Source organism: Rhinolophus ferrumequinum, chromosome 10, assembly GCF_004115265.2.
Source record: "Rhinolophus ferrumequinum isolate MPI-CBG mRhiFer1 chromosome 10, mRhiFer1_v1.p, whole genome shotgun sequence".
NCBI classification, from domain to species: domain Eukaryota; kingdom Metazoa; phylum Chordata; class Mammalia; order Chiroptera; family Rhinolophidae; genus Rhinolophus; species Rhinolophus ferrumequinum.
Window position 1 is genome coordinate 41,990,422 of NC_046293.1, and position 27,603 is coordinate 42,018,024.

General features: G+C 33.7%; 1 protein-coding gene across 1 annotated transcript in view; it reads right to left on the reverse strand.

Annotated features, from left to right (window-relative positions):
* The window catches only part of SYT10 (synaptotagmin 10), a 58,207-nt gene that overhangs the window by 17,680 nt on the left and 12,924 nt on the right, over positions 1 to 27,603 (reverse strand). The window contains exons 2-3 of the mRNA XM_033117427.1: positions 23,078 to 23,435; positions 8,606 to 9,173 (exon numbers count right to left, since the gene is read on the reverse strand). Coding sequence (XP_032973318.1) covers positions 8,606 to 9,173; positions 23,078 to 23,435 — 926 coding nt within the window. The remainder of the gene's footprint in view (positions 1 to 8,605; positions 9,174 to 23,077; positions 23,436 to 27,603) is intronic.

The window sequence follows — 27,603 nt, forward strand, 5'->3', positions numbered from 1 at the left end:
GAGTGTTATTCTCAAACCTTAATCATTATTTATAGATGGGACGTAGAAACCGGTGTAATAAACTGTATACAGCTCTCCTTAGAGTGTTTGATGCTTTTAAATACCTTTACAAAATCCCCAATTAAAGGAAGCCCTCTCAGTATTGCTATATGTAGACATTTAGACGGGATAAACTTGGCTTCACTATTCTATGGTCTACCTTAAATTGGTTCGCATGGTTTCACCCCTGCACCCCAAAGTCTATTCTCCATACAGTAGCCAGAGGTTTTACTGGTATTGGCACAAATTTAAGTTGAGATATGCATCAACTTTGATTTTTTTTCTTTTGTGAAACAGAACAGGAATCAACTGCTTAAACAGATACTAAAAGTCTAATGTAATCATTGATGTGGGCTATTTAAAGCCAATTTACCGGCAATAGTCCACGTAAAATGCAAGGGTAGTCAGAATAGACTGAACAGACACCAAAGCCTTGTCTTCTAAATGTTTGCACATATGGTTTAATTTTAAAAGTAAGATAATTGCACACCTGAAATCTATGTAATTTTACTAACAATTGTCACCCCAATAAATTTAAAAAATAAAATTAAAAAAAAAAGTAAGATAATAAACTGCGGTGATTTATTGAATACCAAATATTTGTGAGACCAAGTTCCTTTTAACAGTCTGCCTGAGTTAAGCAGGTGTTAAGGTCAAGAAGAATCAAGCTTTGGGAACTCTCATAATTTCGTGATAGTCTATGATAAGCTCTATTATTTTAAACTTAACTTTAATTTTATATTACAATATAGTTACTTCCTATCAATTCTTGCAAACGACTGAAAAACCTTATAGATAGGTTCATGGAATTTATTTGCATCACTTGAGTTAATGATCCATTAATGGTGGTTCATTAGCATGTGGGATATCTGTGACACTCCAGGGCCAAGTTCACTGCAGAGATGAAATAGAACATCAGGAATCTTCACAGAGGAGCAGATGTGGGTTCATTGTCCCAATTTGCCGGCCTTTGCTACAATAGCGCCTGCTGTACCTGGGAGATCTAAGGGAGACAGCCTCTGACCAAAAAGCTTTACACCCCACTGCCCTGTCTTCCACCACACTTTTTTCCTTAGAATGGAGGTTGGAATTTTGCCACACTTTAAAATGTTATTGGCTAACACATTACTCCATAGTTAACAAACTTTAGAAGAGAATTCATTGATAGCTAAATGCAAAAATATATAGTATTATTCTGATCCTGGGGTAGATCCAGGATGACTGAGGGAAAAATTAAAAAATATATTGCTGGAAATAAGAAGACAAATTAAAAATATTTTTTAAACATTTAAAGAAATTTTCGTCATGTGTAATAAAATAGATTACTTCAAACCAAAGCTTAGCTAGTACATTTAGTACTCTGAATAGCTGGCACAATGAATACAACAATTTTTTTGTATTTGTCATGTCAAGGTCTATTCTTTCCAACAATACTAGACAGTTCCTTAGACGATAACAGATTCAAGCACTTTATAACTGTAAAACCGCTCAGTGTGGTTATACAAGCACATTTTCCATTCTTGTGAAAATTTCTAAGTGTCTAAAACATGGAGCTGAAAAAGTGTTCAATTGACTAGATGGGTAAATAAATAAATATGCAAACTGAAGTTGGTTCTGTTCAAAAAAGGGAAAACTTTTCCTTATCTACTATATTTTCCCTACACTTTCAATGGCTCTTGAGTGGGTATGAGAAAATTATGTTTAAATATTCAAAATATATTAGTCTGTATAATGATTGACTTTTTGAAAAAGATTAAAAATTTGAATACTCACATAGTTTAAAAATAAGATGCGTAAAAAGCAATATGTTGCAAATTATTCCTTTTCCATATTCATACAGTTTCTACCATTTTTTGCCAATAGGTAACTACTATTACTAAATTCTTTGTGTATCCTTAGACTTTTTTGTATATATAACTGCATATGAATATATATTTCTCCTTCCCATAACAGAAACAGTGGCATAAGGTAGACACTGCTCTTCAGCGTGATTTTTCCCTATGTTAGAGATATTTCTACATTAAAGCAATAGGTGATTGGCTTGACACATTTGTGATACATAGTGGGATGATTCCTAAAGTGAAAATTTTTTCCACAGAATAAAGACACACCTTTATTATTTCCTTTGTCTTTCAATCTCAAATTAAAAAAAAAAAAAACACCCACTGATTCCTGATAAGAATATCAATCCTTTTTGTACAGAAATAATTTATTAGTAATGAAATTATGAATATCAAATATGTGGCTCTTGTTTCAACCTGATAGGATTTTTGACAATTAAAAATATTTCTGGTTTATGTTACATATGAGTTTGTACCATCCACTAAATAATTTCTTATTTTTTTTGTCTACAGAAAGTAGTTAATGTTAGCAAATGAAACCAAACATATGTTTATTAATTTGTAGACAATAGGGTACGTCATTGCATTGTGTTTTTTTCTCCTCTGATGGTGGTAGATTTGTATTTAAATTCTTACACTTGGCCTTCTATAAAAATTTGCTAAGTTAATTTATTCAAAAAGTACTTCTTGATTAACCACTAAGCGTTCATATTTGCTGTGAGGAAGGCAAGAGATGCACAAGATGCTTTCTGTCTTCCAGAAGCTGAGGGGCAAATAGCAGACTTAAGGTGTATACTTGCAGAATGTTCAAATAATTGCAGCAGACAATGCTTGCATTAGCATAGATTTGCTTCTTTCCATTTCCAATGTTACTAGCCTCAGTAGGACATTATTTCATCTCATCTAGACTGCTGTGTTAAGACTATTTATTACCTGGCCCCCTGTATTTCACAACCTCCCAGGCCTACCCACTATATACACCCAGTTGCCATACAAGATAGTGGCTCCAGTGGTTTCTCTCTCCTGATAAAAACAAAATAAATACAAACCCTAATGTTACTAAAGGTCTTCCTGATTGTAGTATAAATATAACATTCTACTTTGTGTTCCCTTTAGTTCCTTCTTCATCCCATATTCCCACTTACAAGTATACTTTTTTCCTCTGAAAACATTCTACTCTTAATTTATTTCCTTTTCCTCACGCTGTTTTCTCTTCAAGGAACATCCATCTTTTTTTCATAGTTCTGTTGTCATCCAAGGGTGATCTTAAATACCATTTTCTTCTGAGCTACAATCTGTATGAAAAAGTATATTTGTGTTTCTGTGTGTATGTTTGTAGACAAGACCACACTTCTTGAGGTTATCAGGAAAAGATTATGTAGTATTGTTTATACGTTGGAAAATACTTTATTTCTTTGTTTACTTGTTTTTTTCCATTAAAGTTCTTGACTAAACGTTGTATTTTACTAGCCATTGTTTCCACTTTAGAACAAAGTATAAACTTTGTACACAGAAGATTCTCAGTATATATTCATGTTATCAAATTGAAATTATTTCAATTGAATACTGCAAAAAAACATCGATTTCATTTAATAAACTGGCCCAGCAAGATTTGTTTGAAGAGGCCTTGTACAAGCCTTTGGAAGTATGGGAAAAAAATGTGACAAAGACTCCACGATGAAAATTTGTTGGAATGAGACAAATAAAATAATTAAAAGCAACAATCACAAAAAAAACAGCAACTCTCATTTCCGTAGAGTTCCATTTTCAACAATAATAAGATACCACTGGCTTGAAGAAAGAAAAAGAGGTCCGTGGCATTTACACTGATATGACAGTAAAGCACAACTTAATGACACTAAGAAGATTCATTAAAAATTAAAAATATATCATAATACAGACCATAGTATAATGGTTACCAGAGAAAAAGGGGTTGTGGGGAGGATGAAGAAGGTAAAGGGAGTCAAATATATGATGACAGAAGAAGACTAGACTATGAGGGGTGAACACACAATGCAATATAAAGATACTGTATTATATAATTGTACACCTGAAAAGTATATAATGTTCTTAACTAATATTACCCCAATAAATTAGTTAAATAAAAAAATAAAGATATTATTAACTATTTCTTTTCAAAACAATGACAAAATATTTTTTTAACTAAACTTTGGATTATTTAAATTGGAGAACTGCAATTATACAAAGGCACTCTTTAAAAACTCATATATGATTATCTCAAATGAGAACCTTAAATTATAATAATGATTTTTTCAAAACCTATGCTTAATAGGTAGTTATTTACCTATGCTTTTCATCAGTTTCCCCTAATATAAAGATAGCTAATACTTAATTGAAATATATGTTTTATCTGTTACATATTTTTTTTTTTTGTATCTATGCCCACATAATTCATCACCTTTGCAGGTTTCTACAGGACTTGAATGAGTGAGGGCATAGGAATATATTGTTTTTTATTTCTTTTCTTTTTTCAACCTTCTTTGCAGAAAACTCTATAATTTCTGTATGAAATTATTTAAAGTTAAAGATGTGTAAGAAAAAAAAGTTTCTGAAGCAAATTTCAACCCACATCAGTTTTTGTTTTATTTTATTAATCTGAAAATATAAAATTGCTTAATGATTTTCAAAAGCTAAAGAAAGATTTTAATTAAATATTAGACTAATCATAAAGATGATACTGGTGTATATCGTGAACTTTGGTCCCATAACCAAAATATTTAGGTTTCATTACTATCCTTCCAATAAGAAAAAGCCGTAAGCAGTACCTAGAACAGTGTGTGGCTCAATATTCCAGTTAAAGAGAAACGTCATTTGACTAGAATAATATAATAATACATTTTATTATCTGCCTACTTCTTTTTATATCCAGAACACTAAAATGAAAATGTATAAAGGTGTGGTATGCAGAATAAAGTCACCCCCAAAGATGGCCATGTGCTAATTCCTAGAATCTGAATATGTTACGTACATGGTAAAAGGAACTCTGCAGATGTGATTAAGATTATCAACCTTGAGATGGGGATATTATCCTATATTACCAACACCAGCCTGCTCTAAATCAAGGAATGCTACTGTCCTCTAGAAGCAGAAAAATACAAGGAAATGGATCTCTCCTAAAGGCTCCCAAAAGAAATGCAGTCCTGCCAATAGCTTGATTTTAGTCCAATGAGAACCATATGATTTCACTGATATGTGGGATACAAAACTGAAAACAACAAAGGAACAAGGCAAACAAATGAAGAAACAAAAACTCATAGACACAGACAATAGTTTAGTGGTTACCAGAGGCTAAGCGGGGAAGGGAGTGGTAGATGAGGGTGAAAGGGATCAAACATATGGTGATGGAAGGAGAACTGAATCTGGGTGGTGAACACACAATGTGAGATGTAGATGATGTATTACAGAATTGACACCTGAAACCTATGTAACTTTACCAACCATTGTCACCCCAATAAACTTTAATTAAAAAAAAAAGACCCATGTTGGTCTTCTAACCTACAGAACTGTAAAATAATAAATCTGTATTGTTTTAAGTTTGTGGTAATTTTTATAGCAGATATAGAAAATTAATATATCAGGAATATCGGATAGTTAAAAATACAATTAAAGAATTTATTAATATTTACCCCCAAACAAATGTTTTATTAACAGTCAAAAATTGAAGTTTCCATAAATAATTCCTACTTTTTAAAAACGGACCAAAAACTCACAAATGTAAAAAGAAAAACAAACAAATACTAAAAATCACTGTCAATCTCTAAGAAGTTTATACTAATTTTTCGACTTCATTTGGGGGTTACTTACCTTTGAACCTAAATGTATGAATAGAACATGCTTCATGCAATTTTTTGCATCTCTAGTACTTAGAGGATGCCAAACACATAGTAGGCACTCAGCAAATATTTGTTGAATGAATAAAAGAAGAAATAATATAAGATTGAGGAATCAAGAGAAATAATCTAACAATTATCTGCATTTGTAGAAGTCTAGAAGGTGTCATGTTTCTAAAAACAGTAAAAACCACTGCTCACCATTTTTTCCCCTGTAGGAATATCAGTAATAAGGTAAAAAACAATATCGAATCAAAAAAGCCTCAATATCTTTGAAATATATTTCAGTTTCAAAATTTCTTCTTTGTTCCATAATACATGTAACAACGAAGACCAGAAAATAAAAACCGAACAACTGAAAATGTTGTGATGATGTAATGGCACTATAAATTGTAAAATTAATTCATCCATATAATTTATAGTGAAAATATAATGACCTCAAATACTGATTGTAATTAGTAAAATGTTGATATGGGGACAAAACGCAAAAGGAATTACTTTGAATTAAAAAATAATTTTCTTTCCATAGCGGGTTCAAAGAGGATTTTATGAATTTGATCTCAAAGGCAAGGAAAGTAAAAGTTAAAATAAAGAAATAGGATTATATCAAGCTAAAAAACTTTTGCACAGCAAAAGAAACCATTGACAAAACAAAGAGGCAACCAACCAAATGGGAGAAGATATTTGCAAACAACGCCTCTGATAACGGGCTAAAATCCAAAATATATAAGGAACTCATACAGCTCAACAACAGAAAAACAAACAATCCAATTAAAAAATGGGCAGAGGACCTGAATAGACATTTCTCCAAAGAGGACATACAGATGGCCAATAGAGATATGAAAAGATGTTCAATGTCACTAATCATCAGAGAAATGCAAATAAAAACCACAATGAGATATAACCTCACACCAATTAGAACGGCTATCATCAACAAGACATATAATAACAAGTGTTGGAGAGGCTGTGTGGAGATTTCTCAAAAAATTAAGAATAGAATTATCATAGGACCCAGCAATCCCTCTCCTGGGTATATACCCCAAAAATCTGAAAACATTTATCTGTAAAGATATATGTGCTCCAATGTTCATTGCAGTTTTACGAGTATTTATGGTATCCAAGACATGGAAACCACCAAAGTGTCCTTCGGTAGATGATTGGATAAATATATATACAATGGAATACTACTCTGCCATATAGTATTCCGTATATGGCATACTATAAGATGAAATAGTGCCATTTGGGATAACATGGATGGATCCTGACATTATTATGCTAAGCAAAATAAATCAGACAGAAAAAGTCGAGAACCATATGACTTCACTGATATATGGGATGCAAAACTGAAAGCAACAAAGGAACAAGGCAAACAAACAAAAACTCATAGACACAGACAATAGTTCAGTGGTTATCAGAAGGTAAGGGGGAGGGAGATGGTAGATGAGGGTAAAAGGGATCAAATGTATGATGATGGAAGGAGAACTGACTCTGGATAGTGAATATACAATGTGATACATAGGTGATGCATTACAGAATTGTACACTTGAAATCTCTGTAATTTTACTAACCATTGTCACCCCAATAGATTTTAAGAAAAAAAGTATAATTTTCCTATTTTTAAATATAATCCTTTTTCTCTATTCATAAATTCCACATTTTAAGCTTATAAATTATGACAAAACTTAGACAAAAGATGATAAATATATAAAGACAACATGGTGGTAAAAATTAAATGCCTCCGTTTAAAAACCAACAAATCAAAACAATTCAGCAATCTCACCTAAGGGGCCAGGTCTCTAATTCTACTTCTATAATTCTATTCTGGACAAACAATTTCAAAGAAAAAAACCAGATTCATGCAAAAAAGAACACAACAATTTTTAGCACAACAAAATTTATGCCTAACTCAAATGTCCAAAAATAAGAAAATAGTTGGATAAATGAATAATATGTTTATGCATATGTCATACATTAAAACAAATATAGCACGAAAGTAAATCAGTGTGAAAAATTTTAAACTAAATTTCATCTTAATAATTTTAAACATGCATAGAAAAAAATTAGAAAGCAATATGCATACCGTGTTTCCCTGAAAATAAGACCGGGTCTTATATTAATTTTTGCTCCATTAGGGCTTATTTTCAAGGGATGTCTTATTTTTTTCATGTGCAACAATCTACATTTATTCAAATACAGTCATGTCATCTTCTTCTGGAACATCATCATCACGTACTAAATTCGTCTGCCTGGCTGAGATCTTATCTGGGGCTTATTTTTGGGGAAACACGGTATACATATAAGTATAAATAATTGGTAGCATTGTATTTTAATTTATGCTGTGTTTTTGTCCAAATTTTCAATATTAAGGCTATTATTTTATAATCAGAAAAAGCATTTTGCAATACAAACAAGAGTTCTAAGTAAACAGTCTCTTCTCCATCATTCAGCATTTCAACTACTGTAATCATATCTATTCCACAAAAGCTTCTGGAGGAATGGGCTGTTTTAGACCAAACTAAGCATTTTTTGAAATAGCATCAAAGTACATTTTAGGTTTGATCTGAGGAACAAAGTCATTTAAAATAATAAAAGTCAGAATTAACTATGAGGTAATTGAGTGCTAAAAATAGGTGATAAATATTTTGCAAGAGAAAAGACCTACTACTTTTGGTAATTTACAAGAGCTGCTCATACATATTCTGTGAGGTGCCTGAATTATTATTATGTATGTAATCAAATCCTACCTTTATAGGTTCTTAGCACATAAATTTCAGTAACTTTGTAAACTTATTCCAATAAGCTGGGTAATACTTAATTTTAGTTTTTGACTGCAGGTCAAATAAAAAGCAATATATTGGTGTAACTATTACTTACTGTGGTAGCACAATGAATATCTTTCCATACTGTAGCTTCCCTGGAGAGATCAGAGACTTCAAACAAATTATCAACAATCACTTCGCCAATCATGTCATGTCTAGAAAATCTGTCAAAGTCATATACACTGAAATGTAGTTTTCGGTTGCTTAGTTGATCATATGCTACAGGAAAATGAAAAGTTTCATCAAATAGAGGATTTAAAGTCTTTCTGTGCACGCGGGTCTGATATTTCTTTTTCCTATCTGGAAGAAGATACATCTTCACATAAGGATCGGAAGTTCCTGTGAAGTCTTTAGCAGGAAGATCTAAGGCTTTGATAATTTTAACAACTAGAAGTTCGTTTTCATAATCATACTGGAGGGTAAAGTTAAGCTTTCCACAGGTTTTGACATCTTCTTTCCTGTTGCCCTCAGAGTCAACTGATTTCTGTTTGTAGAGCTCTGGTTTTATCCTCCCAATGCTGGTTGTTGTTTCTCCTCTTTGTACAATGGGTTCTGTGCCCATGCTAAAATCAACACTGGAAACCTGCATTTGCCTTGGTAGGTGTCTCCTGAAGGAATTGTGGCTGTATACACACATATACACAAGATCATTTAGGTAGACTATTGGTGACAATATTAAACGTTAGCATATAAACTATCCCCCGCTCCAAGGATAATACAAGCATTATATCTATACACATACATAAACACACACATACACACACACACACACACACACACACCCGAAAGAGTCACTTTTGAAAAACTGAGGATGCAATATTCAAAGGAAAATCTCCTAAAATTACAGAAACACACAAATGTAAATATTTATGAGCTTTTGAAATTTTGTACTCAATCATAAGCACTAATTAAATACAATTATAAATAAAAACAATTACCAGCAAAATTCAATATTCCCCAAAATACTGTGAATCATCAATCATCTGGGTATATGTAGAGGTAAGTATTATATAGGCAAATCACATAGACGCTGGTTTCGTTTCATTTGGATATTTGTGTCTCATGGATTTCATGTTTTATTGACTACAGCATTGAAATAAAAAACGTAAGTCCACATACTCTTTTAACATGTTAATTATTTCTAATATTTAAGATAACTAAGTGAACATTTACTTTAAAAAGGACTAGATAGTTGTGACAGCCCAAATAAGCACATTTTCCTTTTTTTACCCTGGAATAGGCTCCAGAAATTCTAAGAATCAAAACAATGTAAAATTTTAGAATTTGGGACCAACATAATAAAGTTTCCAAAATTCAAAACTGGCTTTCCTATAGTCACTGTTACTATTCATCCACTCAACATTTGTAGAACATTAGCTATGTAAGCTTACTAGCATCCTGTAAATGTGATTTACATTAAGATCTGCTTCTCTTAATACATCCTCCATAATTTCCGACATGATATGTGTCAAGTTATTTGTCTCCTCAAGGCTTAGTCCCAGGTCTTCTTTTCTCTCCTTGGTCTCTCCATCGGACTAATGGTCAGTTCTTGGGCTACAATTACTATCTTAAATCTGATCGTTACCTAGATATATCTCAGCCACAAAAACTCCTAGTCCCATATCTTCATATCTGCAAAGGAGATTTGAAAATGGATGTCTTAATTTTGCCCCCATCTCAAGCTAACTCATTATTTTCTCCCTTTTGCTTCCAAACTAGTTCTCTCTTCCATAATCTCCGACAATAGCACTAACATTTTTATCAGTCATTCATGCTAGGAAACCTGGAGGATGCTTTGAATCACTTTTCCTTTGTCCATGAGATTTACTCAACTACTACATCCAGTTGATGTTTGCTTTGAGACACCTCATGTAATTGTCCATTCATTCCAATGTGCACTGCTCCTCAGTCTAGATCCTCATCACCTTATACTTCACTTTCTAGAGTAGCCTTCAGCTGACTTTCCTTTTTCAGCTCTTTCTTACACTTAATATCTATCCAGCACTTACTTCAAAATCCTTACTCACTTCTGTTATCTAGTTCATCGGGTCTGCTTCTTTGATAGCACTAATACTGATGACACTGATTAAGAAGTGAGATATGCAGCCGTGATACCACTGAGAAGTAGTTAGGGGAGCTGAGAATGTTAAACATTGAAAGGACAAAAAGAAGCAGAGGCAGAGTTAAGATGGGATTAATGCTAGCTGTTTCCTAATAAATGAAGGACTATCATGACAGAATTGATAAGACTTTATGAAAGTTATAAGTAGGCAGACTTTAGCTTGATATAAGATAATGTTTAAAAATATCTAGAGCTGTCCAAAATGGCTCAGTAATGAACTTTGTCAAACAGGAAGTGTAGAAACAAAGATTAAATGTTGAAGGAAAAGATTTCTGTCTCAGGTGAGATGCTAGATCTCTAAGTGGTTTCTAACACTTAATTTCTATGATTTTCTATCAGTCTATAGTTACTTGATAATTTTATTGGTCTAAATATTCATGACATAATTATTATGTATATTAATAAAATAAAATTGGTTAAAATCAGAATAATAATCTGAGGCATTCCAAGTCCACTCTCTTACATTTAATGAACTTATTTTCTATAACTGGACTGAAATACTGAACTATTTAAGCACCATAAAAAAGCTTAGAGTTGTATTGAAACTAATTCAACCTCTCTATAGTCACCTTTTATACAAATAAGGAAGACAAACCAAAATGAGCTATGTAAGAACCAGCAACTCTTTGCCTGTTACTGTATTATTTATAGACTTCTCAAAAAGTTTTTTAAGAGGAACCATAGAAAGCCTCTTCAATAAATGGTGCTGGGAGAATTGGAAAGCCACATGCAAAAGAATGAAACCAGACTTCTATCTGTCACCATGTACCAAAAATGCATCAAAGACCTAAATATAAGACTGGAAACAATAAGCTGCATAGAACAAAACATAGGTACTAAACTTATGGACCTTGGGTTCAAAGAGGATTTTATGAATTTGATCTCAAAGACAAGGAAAATAAAAGCTAAAATCAATGAATGGGACTATATCAAACTAAAAAGCTTCTGCACAGCAAAAGAAACCATCAACAAAATAAAGAGACAACAACCGAATGAGAGAAGCTTTTTGCAAACAGTGCCTCCGATAAGGGGCTAATATACAAAATATATAAGGAACTCATACAACTCAACAACAAAAAACAAACAATCCAATTAAAAAATGGGCAGAAGACCTTTCTCCAAAGAGGACATACAGATGGCCAATAGACATGTGAAAAGATGCTCAACATCACTAATCATAAGAGAAATGCAAATTAAAAACCACAATGAGATATCACCTCATACAAGTTAGAATGGATGTTATCAACAAGACAAAAAATAACAAGTGCTGGAGAGGCTGTGGAGATAAAAGAACCCTCATACACTGGTGGTGGGAATGCAGATTGGTGCAGCCGCTATGGAAGGCAGTGTGGAGCTTCTTCAAAAAATTAAGAATAGAATAACCATATGACCCAGTAATCCCTCTCTTGGGTATATACCCCCAAAATCTGAAAACATTTATCTGTACAGATATATGTGCTCTGATGTTCATTGCAGCCTTATTTACTGTGGCCAAGACATGGAAACAACCAAAGTGTCCTTCGATAGATGATTGGATAAGGAAGATGTGGTATATACTCATATACACAATAGAATACTACTCGGCCATAAGAAAAGATGAAATAGTGCCGTTTGATACAACATGGATGGATCTTGAGAATATCATGCTAAGTGACATAAGTCAGACAGAAAAAGTCGAGAACCATGTGACATCACTCATATGTGGGATATAAAACTGAAAGCAACAAAGGAACAAGACAAACAAATAAAGAAACAAAGTAGAAGAAAGTAGGGAAAGTAGAAGAGGGTAAAAGGGGTTAAATATATGGTGATGGAAGAACTGACTCTGGGTGGTGAGCACACCATGTGATATATAGATGATGTATTAAAGAATTGTTACTTGAAACCGATGTAATTTTACTAACCATTGTCACCCCAATAAATTTTTCATATTTATATAGGCTTTTTTAAAAAATTAAAGTTTACTGGGGTGACCATTGTTAGTAAAGTTACACCGGCTTCGGGAGTACAATTCTGTAATACATCATCTATAGCTCACATTGTGTGTTCACCACCCAGAGCCAGTTCTCCTTCCATTACCATATATTTGCCCAATAAATTTTAATTAGAAAAAAAGGAACTACAATTCAGCACATGGTATATATCACAAACTAGGATAATAGTTGAGACTGGTAAAGTGGTGGAAGAGTGTGACAGGTGAAAATACACTGCAGGAGTTTTGGATGATCTCTTCCTCAGCCTTCTGCTTAGCCCCAGTGTCCAAAAGAGAGGGCTTCAGGGTCCTGTCATAGAGAATTACAGGTTTAAGGAAAAATATGATATTCCAGTATTTAGAATGGGAGAAAATGATATCCAATAAGAATATGGGATGAAATAAAGGAGAATAATAAAAGACAGGAAAAAGGAAAGACATATACACTATAAAATTTTCACAATAAAAAATTAAAGTGTGACCTTACTCTTCAGATTTTGCCAATAAGGGCTAATATATTGAGCGCTTAGTTATGTGGCAGGTACAGCCATAAATTCTTCAACTCACTTGATCCTCATGTAACCCTATGTGGTACTTACCATTATGTTCCTCATTTTACAAATGACGACACTCAGGCACAAGAGGTAAGTAACTAATTTAAAGTTCCATGGGTAGGCAGGTGCCAAAATTGAAATTTGACCAATTTGATTGAGGCAGTCTGGGTCTAGTGGCTATGATCGCAACCAGCATGTTGTAATGTCATAGTGATGGTTATCCCATTTGATTAATTTATTCCAAAAATTAATCATTCTAAGTAATCATAAAATAATAAATGATTTTATGTACGTTTTCCCACTTAAACATAACATATACTATAATTATTTAATCACTAAGATGCAAAGTTTACTTGGTTAAAATAGCTGGAGATTTTTTTTTAGAGAGATATTTTGAACTTCTTTGAAGTTACCATAAATTGAAAGGGAGCAAAAATGTTTAATTTGTAGGTAAAATTATGATGAGATGTGTACAAAATTCTTATCAAGTTTATAGTTTTTGCAGTCCTTATTTGATAAGCAATAACAAGTTTTTAAAATACTAAGTAGCAAAGTGGAATTTGTAAGGTAATTTATTCTGTATTATATTAAAAAAATTAAGTTAATAATTAATAATCAAAAAATTATTTCTATGTAAAAAAACACACTAGGACTACTTTATCTCAGATGAGGGAATTAGCTCCTAATTAAAACTATACTGAATTTAAGACACAATACTTTAGTTTCTGTATCTAAGTGAATATATACATATATATAAGTCCTTAACTGACTTTTGTTTTTGAAATAGAATTGGTGTCTTAACCATTTCCCATCTTTCATCAATAAACGTTGTTCCTCTTAAGAGGAGGTGAAAAAATTACCTACAATAAAAATACTGAAAATAAACATCATTAAGAAACACCATTAAATGATGAATAATACATCTTTCTAACCTCTCTAGCTTCATTAAAGCTTGAAGTGATGTTTCTTTAGGTTAATCCCATTTAAATGCATTAAGCATGCTATGAAATGTTTTTTGACCCTGAATCTATCCCAGATATACTGGATCAGGGGCTAAATTAGGGTCGGAGAACTGTCAGAGAGCACTTATGGAAATACGATGAATTAAAAAAGGAATACAGGTAGTACATAATGTTGTGAATTGTTAAAAGGGTCCAGTTTATATATTCAATGTTCCTAAGAGATTTATAATATTTTATTAAATAATCTAATATTTCTACCCAAATGACTTTCACTTATGCAACATTATTTTTAATGTTTGTGAGCAAAAAACCCCCAAAAGTTAATTCCTCATTTTTCATAAGTTCATTCCATAACTTCACACTCACTCATGCTTCTCAATATAATGAAATTTTAATCTTCTATCCTCTCCCTAAAAATCAGTAATTTTTTTCTTGTGCCCCTGAATATAATTGTGCAGCTGTAAAGCCCCTTCTAACAGGAATCAAATGTAGTAACGTTTTTGTTCTAGTAAGCAAGTGCCCTAATTATAGGGTAAATAGTGCATATTTTAAGTTACAGTTCAGCTAGTCAGTTCAGAGAGGCTTTAATTATTACAATGTTAAACTATTACCATGACAACACAGATCTTTTTCTTCTTGCTTTCTTTTTTCTTCTGTTTCTCTTTTGGAATGACAGTGATAAGTGGCTATTTAGTCTCACACAACTATCCAGCCAATCACAGTACAGCTCATTTGATTATTACTGATCCCATTCTTACACTTCAAACATAGGAAAGCACCATCCAGTACTCTTTCAGATGGAGAAGGAAAAAGTTGCCCATTTTATCTGAACATCTAAGAGCAGCTAGCTAAATATAGTTAATATTACTTGATGCATGCCTCTCTCTGATCAACAGGTCTTATCTTTCTAGCTCAGATCCGCTTACACTTTAACTCACTAGAACCTCCAATCCACAGATTTTTATCACCATTTCATAATCACCAGTGCCTTAATATAATTTTTCCTTCTCTACCCAGTTTCAGTCCAGTGATTAATTATTAAAGCCACTCTCACACACACATCCCCAATTCCCTTGTTGCTCTCTCCTTTCTTTGTTCCAGGGCAAAACCACAGCGCTGGTTGAATTCAACTCTCCATCATGGCTGCACTTACACATGAGCAAGTGAATACGACTGGAGAAAAACCATAAAACAACTCTCACTGTTTCACTTCAAATTCAAGACCACATTCCTCATGTAGGCCTTAATGCTGCACAGCAATCCATTCTCCCTTTCAACCTCCTAAATTCAAGAAGACGATTTCACTCCTTCTCACCTGTTTTCAAACCTCTATCATCTTCTTCCTCATTCCCAGTCTCAGTAATGACCTTACTTCCCACTTCACTAAAACAATTGAAGCAAAGAGCAGAAAACTTCCACAGACTCTCAGTACCTCCTCATCCCACCCATCATGCTCCTACCGAAAGCCAGCCCCTCCACTTGTATACTAAATCCCATTTTCTCTCATGGAACCTTCAAGCACGCTCCTCTCTGATTCCTGCATTCATTCTCCCTCTTTGTTGGATCATTGCCATCAGCATAACAGCATATTCTTATTTCTCCTATCTTAAAGGAACTTCTCTTCACTCCACTTTCCTCTCTCTGCACTGCTATTTCTCTAAAACATCTGCAGCAAACTCCTTTAGAGTTGAGGGCGGTATTTTCACTGTCCAATCTATCTCCTCCCATTCTAATTAAACTGCCTCTAATTAGCTTTTCACCTGCCCAACTCCAGCATCACTGCTCTTGAGAATGTCAACAAGTCTCCCTCACATTGCTGAACTCACAGGTAAATCCACAGTCCTCATCCCACCTGGTCTTATTAGAGTCTCTCTTGGTTGTTCACATACTCTCTTCACTTGGCTTCCAGGTTATTCCTTCCTGGCTTTCCTCCTACTTTACTAGTCTCTACTTCTCAGTCCACTATGCTGTTCCTGATGTCTTAATACTAGAGAACCTCAGGGATTCATCTCTGGTTTTCTCTTTCTTATCCACACTCACTTCTTTGAAGATACCATCTCCTGGCTCTGGACACCATCTATATGTGGACCCTAAATTTATGTAAGTGTCACAGATTCTCTCCAGAATTCCAGTCATTATCCAGTTGCCTCCTCGACTTCTCCATTTAGATGTATAATAGGATCTCCATTTACAATAGGATCTTTAAACTCAACAGGTCCAACTTTCCCATTCTTGCCTCTCAAAATCACCCCATTCAGTCTGGTCTATCTCAACTTGATCTTTCCAGAGGCTCAAGCCAAAGCCTTGGAGTTCTCCTTGTCTACTCACTATTTACTCATATGCCACAGCTAATCTGTCAGGATATTCTGTTTGTTCTACCTTCAAGCTGTACCCTGAATCGTCCAGTTCTCACCATCATTAACGACCATCTCCTTGGTCTGAACCACTATCACCTCTGGCCTGGACTATAGCCTCGTAGAGGTTTTTCTGCTTCTATGCTTATGCTTCCTTCAAAGTCTATTTTCAAAACAAGAGAGTTATCTTTTCAAAACATAAGTCAGATCATGCCACTCTTCTGATGAAAAACCCTCCAGTGGCTTTCCATGTTATTCAGAGTAAACAGAAAATGGTTTAGCCCCTGCTACCTCTCTGATTTTTCTCCTAGCATTCTCCATGTTGCTTTGTCTGCTATAGCCACACTGGCCTCCTTGCTGCAGTTGAAACACAAATGGCAGGTTCTAGCTTCAGGGCCTTTGCACTGGCTGCCTCCTCTGCACAGAAAGCTCTGCCCAGAACCCTTCGTGGCCACCCACCTATTTCTTCAAGTTTTTGCTCAAATGTCACCTTCTCAGCAAATTCTATCCTATCACATTTAAAATTGCAACACTGTCCCCCTCATTTAGACCTACAATCTCTTTATTTTGCACTATTACTTTCTATAGAATTTATTACTTTCTAATACATCACGTTATTTACTTGGTTATGTTGTCTGGTTCTTTTCTACAAGAATGTGGTGGGGATTTTTGAGAGTTTTGTTTCCTAATGTGTACCAACTGTTTAGAAAAATGCCTGGCATATAACAGGTTTTCAATGAATATGGTTGAATAAGTTAATTAAATATTTTCTCCTGAAAAATTTAGCCATATCATTAACAATCCAATAATAATAAAAGCTGTTTGGAGGAAAACTGTTTTCTTCTCAATTATGTAATAGGATGGTTAAAATTCATTTAAGTAACTTATCTCTATTCTGTTCAAATAATTTACTGGCAACTTGTCATTTAATAGCAATTAATGAAATAAATGTTCAGTTACCCTGAAAATACTTGCCCCATGACCTTTCTCCATGTTAAAAAACAGTGTAAAAAATCATAACAGATGATAAGCAATTGCTCTTGATATAATATATATTTAAAGGAATGCTCCAATGTAATCAGGGTGGAGAATATTGTATGGTAGTTTTTGATCCACAAATAAAGTGCTGAGAACACATTTTATATTACAAGAAGAGAAGTAATACAAAGTGAAGCCATATATATATATATATATATATATATATATATATATATAAAAATCTCTGAACAACTTGTCAAAATAATAAATCCAATAACATTCTATTTAGTATTACTAGATGTCTAGAAGTTCTTTTGACCTTAATTATGTATTCTAACTCCAAATTTCTATGCTCAGTATGTCATTTAGGCCTTCCCTTACTTGGAAGTATCCTGCTAGCTAACATAAGCCAACCTCCCGGTGCGCTTAGCTAGCTTTTGGAGAAAAATGTTTTAGTCCTCCAGGTGAATTCACCTACCACTCTGGGTGACCCTTCGTTTGTACCTCCACATCTTGAGCATACTGCAAATAGTGTATTGAAATTCCTTGTTTTCAGATAGTCTTCCATTCCCCAATCCTTTTACTAAATTATAATGGCCTTCCTAATGGCAGAGTCAGTATTATTCATCTTTTCATGAATTTCATAATAACATATGCTAGGACTCAGGAAATGTGTCCCAAAGTTTGTATGAAAATAATTTACCCTAAGATTCCTGTGACTAACAGAATCAAACCTCCCAAGCATTATGTGCACTATGAAGAAGGAGGACCCAATCAATTTATAATTAGTGCTTTTAAAGAAGAGAGAATATTTATCAGTGCCAGAAAACAAACTTTCCAAGTTTGCATCTGTTTTGTAAGGTTCTGTCTCTGACTTTGGTTCACAGAATCATCTCATTTTAGAAAAGAAGTTAGTGCATACACCAAATGCATATGTTTCAGGAAGGGGATTATTTAACTACCTCAACCACTTGCCCAGCATGATTTATGAAATTTTATTTCAAGGACATAGATCTCAGGTCCTCCCATTGTTCTGGACAAGCACTGCTTCTGGATATCCTAGTTAACTATACATATACCTTTTAAACTCTCACTTGATGTTCCATCCTGTTTTCCGTTTCTTATAGTGTCCTGGAATGGATAATTGCAATTTTTGCTATCTATCATTTTAGAGAAATTTAATTTTAAAAAATCTCTTAAAGAAAACTATGCAATCCAGTTTTACATAATTCTTCACTTATTTTTTAGAAGTATACATTGAAAGTTCTTTCTGACATTGTGTGTGATGATTTTAAGAATTACTTTTCTAATCAACCAAAACTAATTGTAAATCCATCAGCACATATGAGTCAATGACTTCTTTCCACATACATTTTCCTGCTTTTGTTCATGTTCCATTGGATCTACCATTAGGTTTCCTAATTATTTTCAGTAGGTACTTAGAATCCTTGCAAACATTGGCTAACCTATATAATTCCTCATCCTCAATAAATTATTTTGCCACTTACTATTTACCTCATCTTTACACCACTAATGAATGCCCAGAAAATTGGTCCTCATACTCATGGCTGGGAGTATACCATCATTAACCTCTTTATAATATGAGCGCAATTTATCTCACCACCTGCTACTGCTTTTAAAGGAGCAAAGTGAAGTAAAGCAATATCAATCAATCAAAAGCATTCACTTGATGCTTATTATGCACCTATTCAGTGATGGAAATTAGGTTAGACAACCTTATTCTCTGAGAACTTAACGTCTAGTTTGGCAAACAGCTATAGCTTAATATGAAGACAATAAGTAATTAATTGCTAGACTGTAACTGGTTTCAAATGATAAAGGATAATAGCTTATAATTGGACAGAAAAAGTAGATCCCCAGATACATTTTCCTTAATGATCTTATAGTACATAAAAAAGAAATCATCATTTTAGACAAAGGAAGCAACATGAGCAAAAAGCACAGAGGTAGACTGTTGAGGTCTACAGGAGGATGACAAAAAGACCAAGTACCCTTCTAATTGGCAACCATGAAAGATCCATTTGAATAGATAAGATGAAGTCATCAAATTCATTTGTTGCTTTACTATTATTATTATTATTATTAAACAGATACAGCCTGAGTTCTTACAGTGCCTTGTCTAGGTTTCAAGAGCAATACAGAAGTGAATTTGCCAGGTTTTCTGCCTAAGAAAGCAATGTAGAGCTATATGTGTGAGTTATGTGGAGCCTCCAAAAACACCGTAATGATAGCTTGGTATCATTAGGTTCTAATGGGTTGAATGTCAAGCTTTTAAAAGGTTTGGACTAGACTTGGAAAGACTGAAGTGTCATTTAATATTTTTCATAAGGGATCTGTTGTTCCTTTAACAGCTTTTCTCAGGTTTCTGTCTTTTTTGTTGTTGTTTGCTACGTCCTGATTTTTATTATGCCTGATTTATTATTTTAGTTACAAAACAGATGTCATCTTCTACAGTCTCTCCTATCAATGTTTGCCAAATTAATTTTCCTATAACATAGCTCTTTATCCAAGGGACTCTTCTGCTGCAAAAAATTTTGACAGGACAGACCTTGAAAATCCTGGCCATGATTTTATGGCCTCCTCATACTTTAATTCCAGCTGACTTTATCTTTTATTATTCTTCCACTGAACTTTATATTCTGATTAAGGTAACTAACCTGCTGCTTTCTTAGCAAGGTTTTCTGTTTTATGTTTTTTCACATAAAATGTTTCCATCTGGGATGTATACCCCTTCACAACTGCCTTTTATGTGAATTTCTAGTGTCCTTTAGCCAAACTTAATGGCCCTTCTCCATGTTTCAACTGGAAATAACTTTTCTATTCTCTGAATTCTGCATTCTTCACTACACAGTTTGCTCTTGTATTTCTTCATATCGAAGTTGGTATTGTGTTTTTATCTTTGAATTATGTTGTCGATTTTTTCCCAGCTACTCAGAGTTTGCAGAGTGGAAAGAGTGTGCAGAATATACTGACTATTCCCAGAAGTAAATATCACTGAATAAGATGGATGCTAGAAGAATGTTAATAATGAAGAAATACACAGATGCCTGCTGGGTCGTTTGGTTGCCTGGCAGGCTGATGGGACCAAAAGTCCAGGTATTTGGAAAGGTAGATGAGAACTTAAAAAATATGGCACTTCCCAGCAATGCTGGGAACTTCTGGACCAATCAGGATGTTATTTAAGTACAGAGACAAATAAAACTTTAAAGAGTATGTTTGCCATCTATTGCCATCCTCCAAACTACCTGTCCTCAGCAGACTTATAACTAACATATTTGTTGCGAAAAACTATATCCCCTTGGCTTTAATGCTTAAAATGTTTTTCATCAATCTAGATAAATTTGATTCTAACTCTTGCCAGCTGCATGACTTTGGGTGAATTTTTTAATGTCTCTGGCCTTCAGTTAACTCACAAGTAATGGGGATAATTAATAATAATTACTTTATGCAGGTTGGTGGAGGATTTGCAGGAGGAGTGCCTGGCATAGTGAGTAAATTATAAGCCCTGAAAAATAATATTTATTTTCTTTTTTTCCCAGTCTCTCATATAAACAAGAAAATTCAAAGAGGCAGAGGAAATGACATCAAAGTGTTAGCAAAACTATAAATTTGTGTTCTACTTTTTATCTTAGAAAATATAAGATATATACAATCCAATTTTTGTTTTTTAAGACTGAGACAAAATTTTTTTTCTGATTTATTCAAGTTCAGATAATTACTGAGAAATCCAGAGCTTGAATGATGTGCCTTCATTCCTACTATATATTATTTCTAGACACCAATTCTGCATCCACGCCCAAGTCTTCACACATGTATTTTCAGTACGTATTCTTTCATTCTCCCCTAGCTAAGGATAATCAGATAAGATATCTCTTTACATTCAACAGATAATATTTTGGAGACAGTATTTTGCTTTTCTGTGGTTTTCAGAAAAACACTTGCGCAGAGAAAGCCAAGCTATTTCCATAGCTTACATCAATTTGTCTCCATTAATTGAAAGTCCTTATACAGGGTATAACCATCAACTAAAAGAGTTAAATAATTCTGAAGAATAAAGAGCTCATATAAACTCATAACTGTTGTTAATATTTTTAAAATGTTTTTAGATTAATTGAATATTTTTACCCTGAAATTTCTGTGTCTTAAGGCTTTATTAAATGTAAGATGTGGCCACAGTTTGCAGAGATGAGAGTAGTGATAGTAAGGTAACCACCTGAGATCATTTCAAAACGTTTTTACCTGTAGGCATTAAAAAAGTGGCACATGGGATAATTATTTTACAGTTAAATATCCATAATAAATAAATTTAACTTAACATATATATTAGGTCACATTACATAAAAATGATAAGAAAATTAAAAATCTCCCTAAATGCCACTGCTCAGGAAAACTTGTCAAAATAATAACTCAGTATGAGGCGTACTTTGATTATAAAATGTAAATAGCATAGAAAAGTATAACATGGAAAAAATACCCCCATCCATCTTCCTTCCTTATCCCCAAGTTCATTATCCCCCCAAATAATAATTACTCTTACTTATTATACCTCTGGAATTTATTTCAGGAAGAAGAGGACTTATTGATGGATACAGTCCTTTTTTTATTTCATCAAAGATACATTGAATATTCTTTCCATCCTAGTAGCAAACACAACCCATGCACAGTTTCTCAATTTGACAGATGTCTATACCCACAAAAGCATGTCAAGTCAGAAAGCATGTCAAGTCAGAAAGCATGGATGCACCTTCAATTTAGAGAGGTAGAAAGGTAAGATTAGGAAGTCAGTTAATTAGCAATTTACCACCCAATACCATTGATTTCACCCTGCCCTAGGGTAAAACTAGTTGCAACTTTTGGGAACCAAAGAAAAACTGCTATTATCATGTTTTTGTTCATTATAAGGATTGAAGACCATACTTCGCAGAAACAAACAAAAAAAATGACTCTTAACAAGATTCTCTTTTTCCTTTACAGTTAACACAGTTAGAAATACACTATGGCAAATTATTTTCATTCAAGCAAACTTTGCTGATTATTCCAGGCTGAGTTAAAAAGTATCTTCCTTTCATGTATACTACTTGGTACACACATGGCATTCACCAAAGCTCTGTTATCATTATTTGCCCATTATAAAAGTATGTTCTATGTGAGTTCAAAGAAGCAACAGAATTTTCCAGCGGTTCCACGCTTATGGTGTCGGTGCTTAACAATTGTAGACTAAACATCAATCTCTGTTAATAGATTTTGATGGTGAACTTCTAGATCATTTAATGATATGTCTGGTTTCTCGATATTTATTGGTTGAATTATACTAAATTGAAAGAGTATAAGCAGCAGCTATCAGTTAATGATATTTCAAGAGAAAGAGTCAATAAATAATAATCTGTCTGACCCATTCCGTCCTTATTTATTTGTTTCTTGTATCTTTCTCATTTCTCCTGTTTGTCTTTTCTTTTTTCCCACCTCAGTTTTTTCTCTTATGAAATCACAACACACACACACACACATACACACACACACACACACACCACATACAAAACTTTACATATTTGATCTTTCCTTACCGGGATGAAGATGTAGGCTCAGTAGTTTGTCTTTGCACACGTGCATGCTTAATTAAATGTTCTTTTAAAGCCGTTTGGACTTCTGCTGGGATATCAGGGGAAGTGTGGCTGATTTTTATTGCAGGCTCAATAGCTTTTAGTGCTGGCTTTCCATTTTCTTTCACCTCTTTTTTCTCTTCAGTCTCAAAAACTTCAGTTGGAGCACTTGAAGCGCTCTGTGGAAGAGTACTGATGTTGGAAGTCACGGGTTTGCTCTTCCAGCAAGGCCAGCACAACTTCCAGAAGACAAAAAGTGAGACCACCAACAAGGCCAGACCACAAAAGCTGACAACGACTGCTAACAAGCTGACTGAAATATCTGGAAGAAATCACAATGTAAAAAAAATATTAATTCACTGACAACATACATAAAAGAGCAGAAATGGTCAGATAATTTTACATTATAATAATTATTAACAGCTTCCTCATTTAGTTTCAAAAATTTAATTTTAAGTTAGCTTCATAGGGAGGAACAATTAGCAATTATGTCAGGAAATTCTCAAAGGAGATATTTGAAAAATCCCATCCCAAGAAAAGTTTCTGGTTGTATACAGGAAAAGTATGATATACGCATATTATTTCTAAGGACACTACAAGGGGCCCAAGAGTTTGCAAAGTGAAGGCTGGCAACTTGCAACCTGCCACAAAGTCATGATGGTTAAGAAACTCAGAAACTGCATACACAGAAGAGGCTTCTGTTTGCTTCTCTTTGATCTAAAGATGCAACCTTCTCACTCTCTGAGCAGGGAATGATATTAAATATTTGCGTAAAACATTTTTTATAGTATAAATAACATATTACTAATATAGAATGTGTGCACTGTTAGCTGTATTTTCAAACTCCATTGTCTGATAACCTTGCATGCTCCTAATTTCCAAAGTCCAAAATTAATGATTTGTTATCTAAGTAGCTCTAAAACATTATTTCAAAACAATCACAAAATTACTATATACTCATTATATTCGTTACATAATATATACTCATTATATAAAATGATAGATATTTAGATTAGAGTCAAAGAAATATAGTAAAAAATTTAATAAGACTGAGTAAATAAATAAACGGGAGAGAAGCGACAAATCTCTCATGTAGAAGAATTCCAAACAATTTACATAGATACTTTGCCCTCCAGGAGGTGGGGCACAGCTTCCTACTCATTAAGGGTTGGCTACACAGAATAATTTTCTCCCAAAGAATACAGTATGGGAAAAGATAAAAAAGGGATAACTTTGCAGTTGAGAAACCTCAGCCAGATGATCAAGGTGAACATCAACAGGGATGAATCATATTGATAGCATGTACTGTTGATATGATATAATGGAAATGATATTTTACCTCTGTGGTCTTCCTCCCCCAAACCCATAACCCGAGTCTAATCATGAGAAAAATATAAGACAAATTTCAGTAGAAGGACATTCTACAAAATACTTGACCAGTACTCTTCAAAAATGTCAAGGTCATAAAAAATAAATTAAATGAAATATGAGAAACTGTCACAGCCAAGAAGAGACTAAGAAGATATGACAACTAAATGCAATGTGTTATCCTAGATGGAATCCTGGAATAGAAAAAAGATATTAGTTAAAAACTAAGGAAATTGGAATATAGACTTCAGTTAACAATGTATCAATTTATTTTACTTTTTTATTCATCAATACCTGAGGTCTAACTTCATGTCACATAGTATTCCATAATTCTTCGTCATGATGGACATTTAGATTATGCTCAATGTTTTGCTATTACGACATAGTAACAATGAACATCCTTACACCTTTTCCTTGTGCATATTTGTGAATGTTTCTCTAAGGTTCGTTTCTAGGAATAGAATGGCAAGATCATAGGTTATGCACATGGTTTTACTAGATAGTTCCAAAATGTACCCCAGTGGCTGTAATGAAGACATCACATGAGTTTGCCAGTCCCTACAATCTCTGAGAAATATTGTTGTACTTTGCTTTTCACTGATTTGAGGGGGGAAATGATACCTTGTTTTAATTTACAGTTCCCTGATTGGTAAGATAAAATGGTTTTGTTAAACTCCCAATTTGTAGTTAATGTAAATCCATTCAGAAATTGAAATAATTCCAAGTTTTTATTGTTACTTATAAGGATAAAAATTAATTTTGACATGCTGTGATACAGAGACATTAATATTTCCCTTCACTTTTCAGTTGCTTATTAAAAAACAACAAAAAAAAAACATTGAATATATTTCCCATTTATATTCCATTGGTAAGAAATGTGTGATCATATCTTATACTGTGCAGTTCATTTTTACTTTTTATTTTTCATGAGCACCATAACTTAAAGAAAAGGGTGAAAAGTGTAAAATTAGTGTTTCCTGATTATTATGATTTTAAAATGGAGGAATAAATACAATTATGGCTTCATAATCTTCACGTACTTTCAGCTCCATTTACATTATATTTTTTTGAATATTCCAAGTCAACTAACTTCTTCAACAGTTTAACTTCGACCCAGTTTGAGATAAAAGCCAAGATATAAAAAAAACTGCGGGACAGTGTGGGGGAGGAGAAAGGAGGGAAGTAGTTTTCAGTCTGTAACTGAAAATTCCTCCCTTCTTACTGATGGAGGTCGGGCATCACATTACTTTCTATACGCCAGCCACAAAAATTTATGAAATTCTTATGTCACTGTTCCTAAGTGATGGGCTTTGGCATTCATAAGGTTGTTTTCACTTTAGGACAAAGCCCTGAGGAGAAAAATCTCTGACCCTAGTTCCATCTTCACTTCTGTTGACAATTTTCTTTCTAAAATCAATATCTGGTTCTATCATTTAGGGGACCATAAAATATTTCGCCCAAACCAAGTTAGTTCTGAAACTGAAAGGTTATGCTACCACTTACAGGGTAACAGGTAGAAACCAAATCATGCCCTGGTCACCATGGTAGCTCTCTTAGCCTAACATCCTTCTAGGTCACCTCTTAGCCATCTGGGGGGCAAATCCAAACTTTGCGTGGCATTCCACAGCATCTTTGGGATTTGACCCCTGACTATTGATCCAGCTTCATTCTTCTGCTACTCTCTTACCTATACTCCTACTCTGACCACACCAATATGCTCATGATTTTGCTCAGGCTGTTTCACGTAGCGCCAGTGCATTTTCTCTTTCTGTTTGGTTGCCTGGCAAATTTGTATTCATCGTTCAATAATCAGATCCAATAGTACCTCTTCCATAAAGCTCTCTCCGCCTCTTCTATTTCTGAATATATTAGAAATATATATTTCTAATGGGCTTTTAAAGTGCACCTACCACTGTAACACTCGTATTATAATAATTAATCGACATATAATCCTTTATCCCACATTTTTGGTACATGATGTGTTTCAAACATTATTATTTTCTTTTGGATATTAGAAAAGTTATATAGTACACATTATCTGGGATAACATTCAATAACCAAACACATTAATATATCTTAATAAAATGTATGAATTATTTACATTGAGTAGGATCACTGAAAACTGCATGTAGCTTAAGGCCAACTTAGGTACGGTGTGAATGCCAAATTGTCATAATTTACAAAATAATGTTGTTTTCAGGGTTTTTAGGTTTTATAATTGTTGATAAGGCGTTATAGATCTGTAGTTATTTTGCTGCTCCACATGTTCTCATCCTACCGATAACTCTCCTCCAAGATCCTTCAGAGCAAAAACCAAATTTATTCACCTTTTTATTTTTAGTGTGTAGTATATATCATATAGTTAAAAATGTTTATGTTTATGAAGCCACTGAATACATATTTTGAGACTTATCTAAAAAAGCATTCAAATGTCTGTGGATTTCAAGGTGGCTGGATGATTAAAAGCTGAGTGATCCGGAGGGAATATGCAGAAATCCTCTTACTAGGAAGGCAGTAATAACATAGCTTCTACTGTGGAACACTTTAGACCTGGATTCAAACGTCAGCTCCACTACTATGTGACTTTGGGCACACTATTTAGGCTTTAAGAGCCTCAGTAAAAGAGGGATGTTTATATTTATTTAATAAGAATGTTGTGAAGTTTAAATGAGGAAATGTATATGAAGTATTTAACATTGTTATTGGCATAAGAAGTGCAACAATGGGTTGGTATCATGATTAACTCTTTATTTTTCTTAAACAGGAATGCCAAGTGGAAAAGAAGCAAAGGTATGGATTGGGTACGGATTGAACGTTGAGTCACAGATTAGAAGAAGAGGAAAGACTCATCTTTTGAGGATATCTGGCACTGAAAAGAATGCATTTGTTTATAATGGAGACCAACATTTCTAAGTAAATATGAATATTTAGGAAGCTAATAAGTAACACTCCATTTTCCTACCCATTTGTGCTCAGAATAACTGAGAGATAGACATGGTATTCAAGCAGGCAACAATTGAAATACTAAAGGACTATCAGCTTAGGTCTATCAGAATGTGAACTTGTTAATATGTCACCTTGAATTAACTGAACTTGCCTATACAGTCATGCGCCTGGCTGGA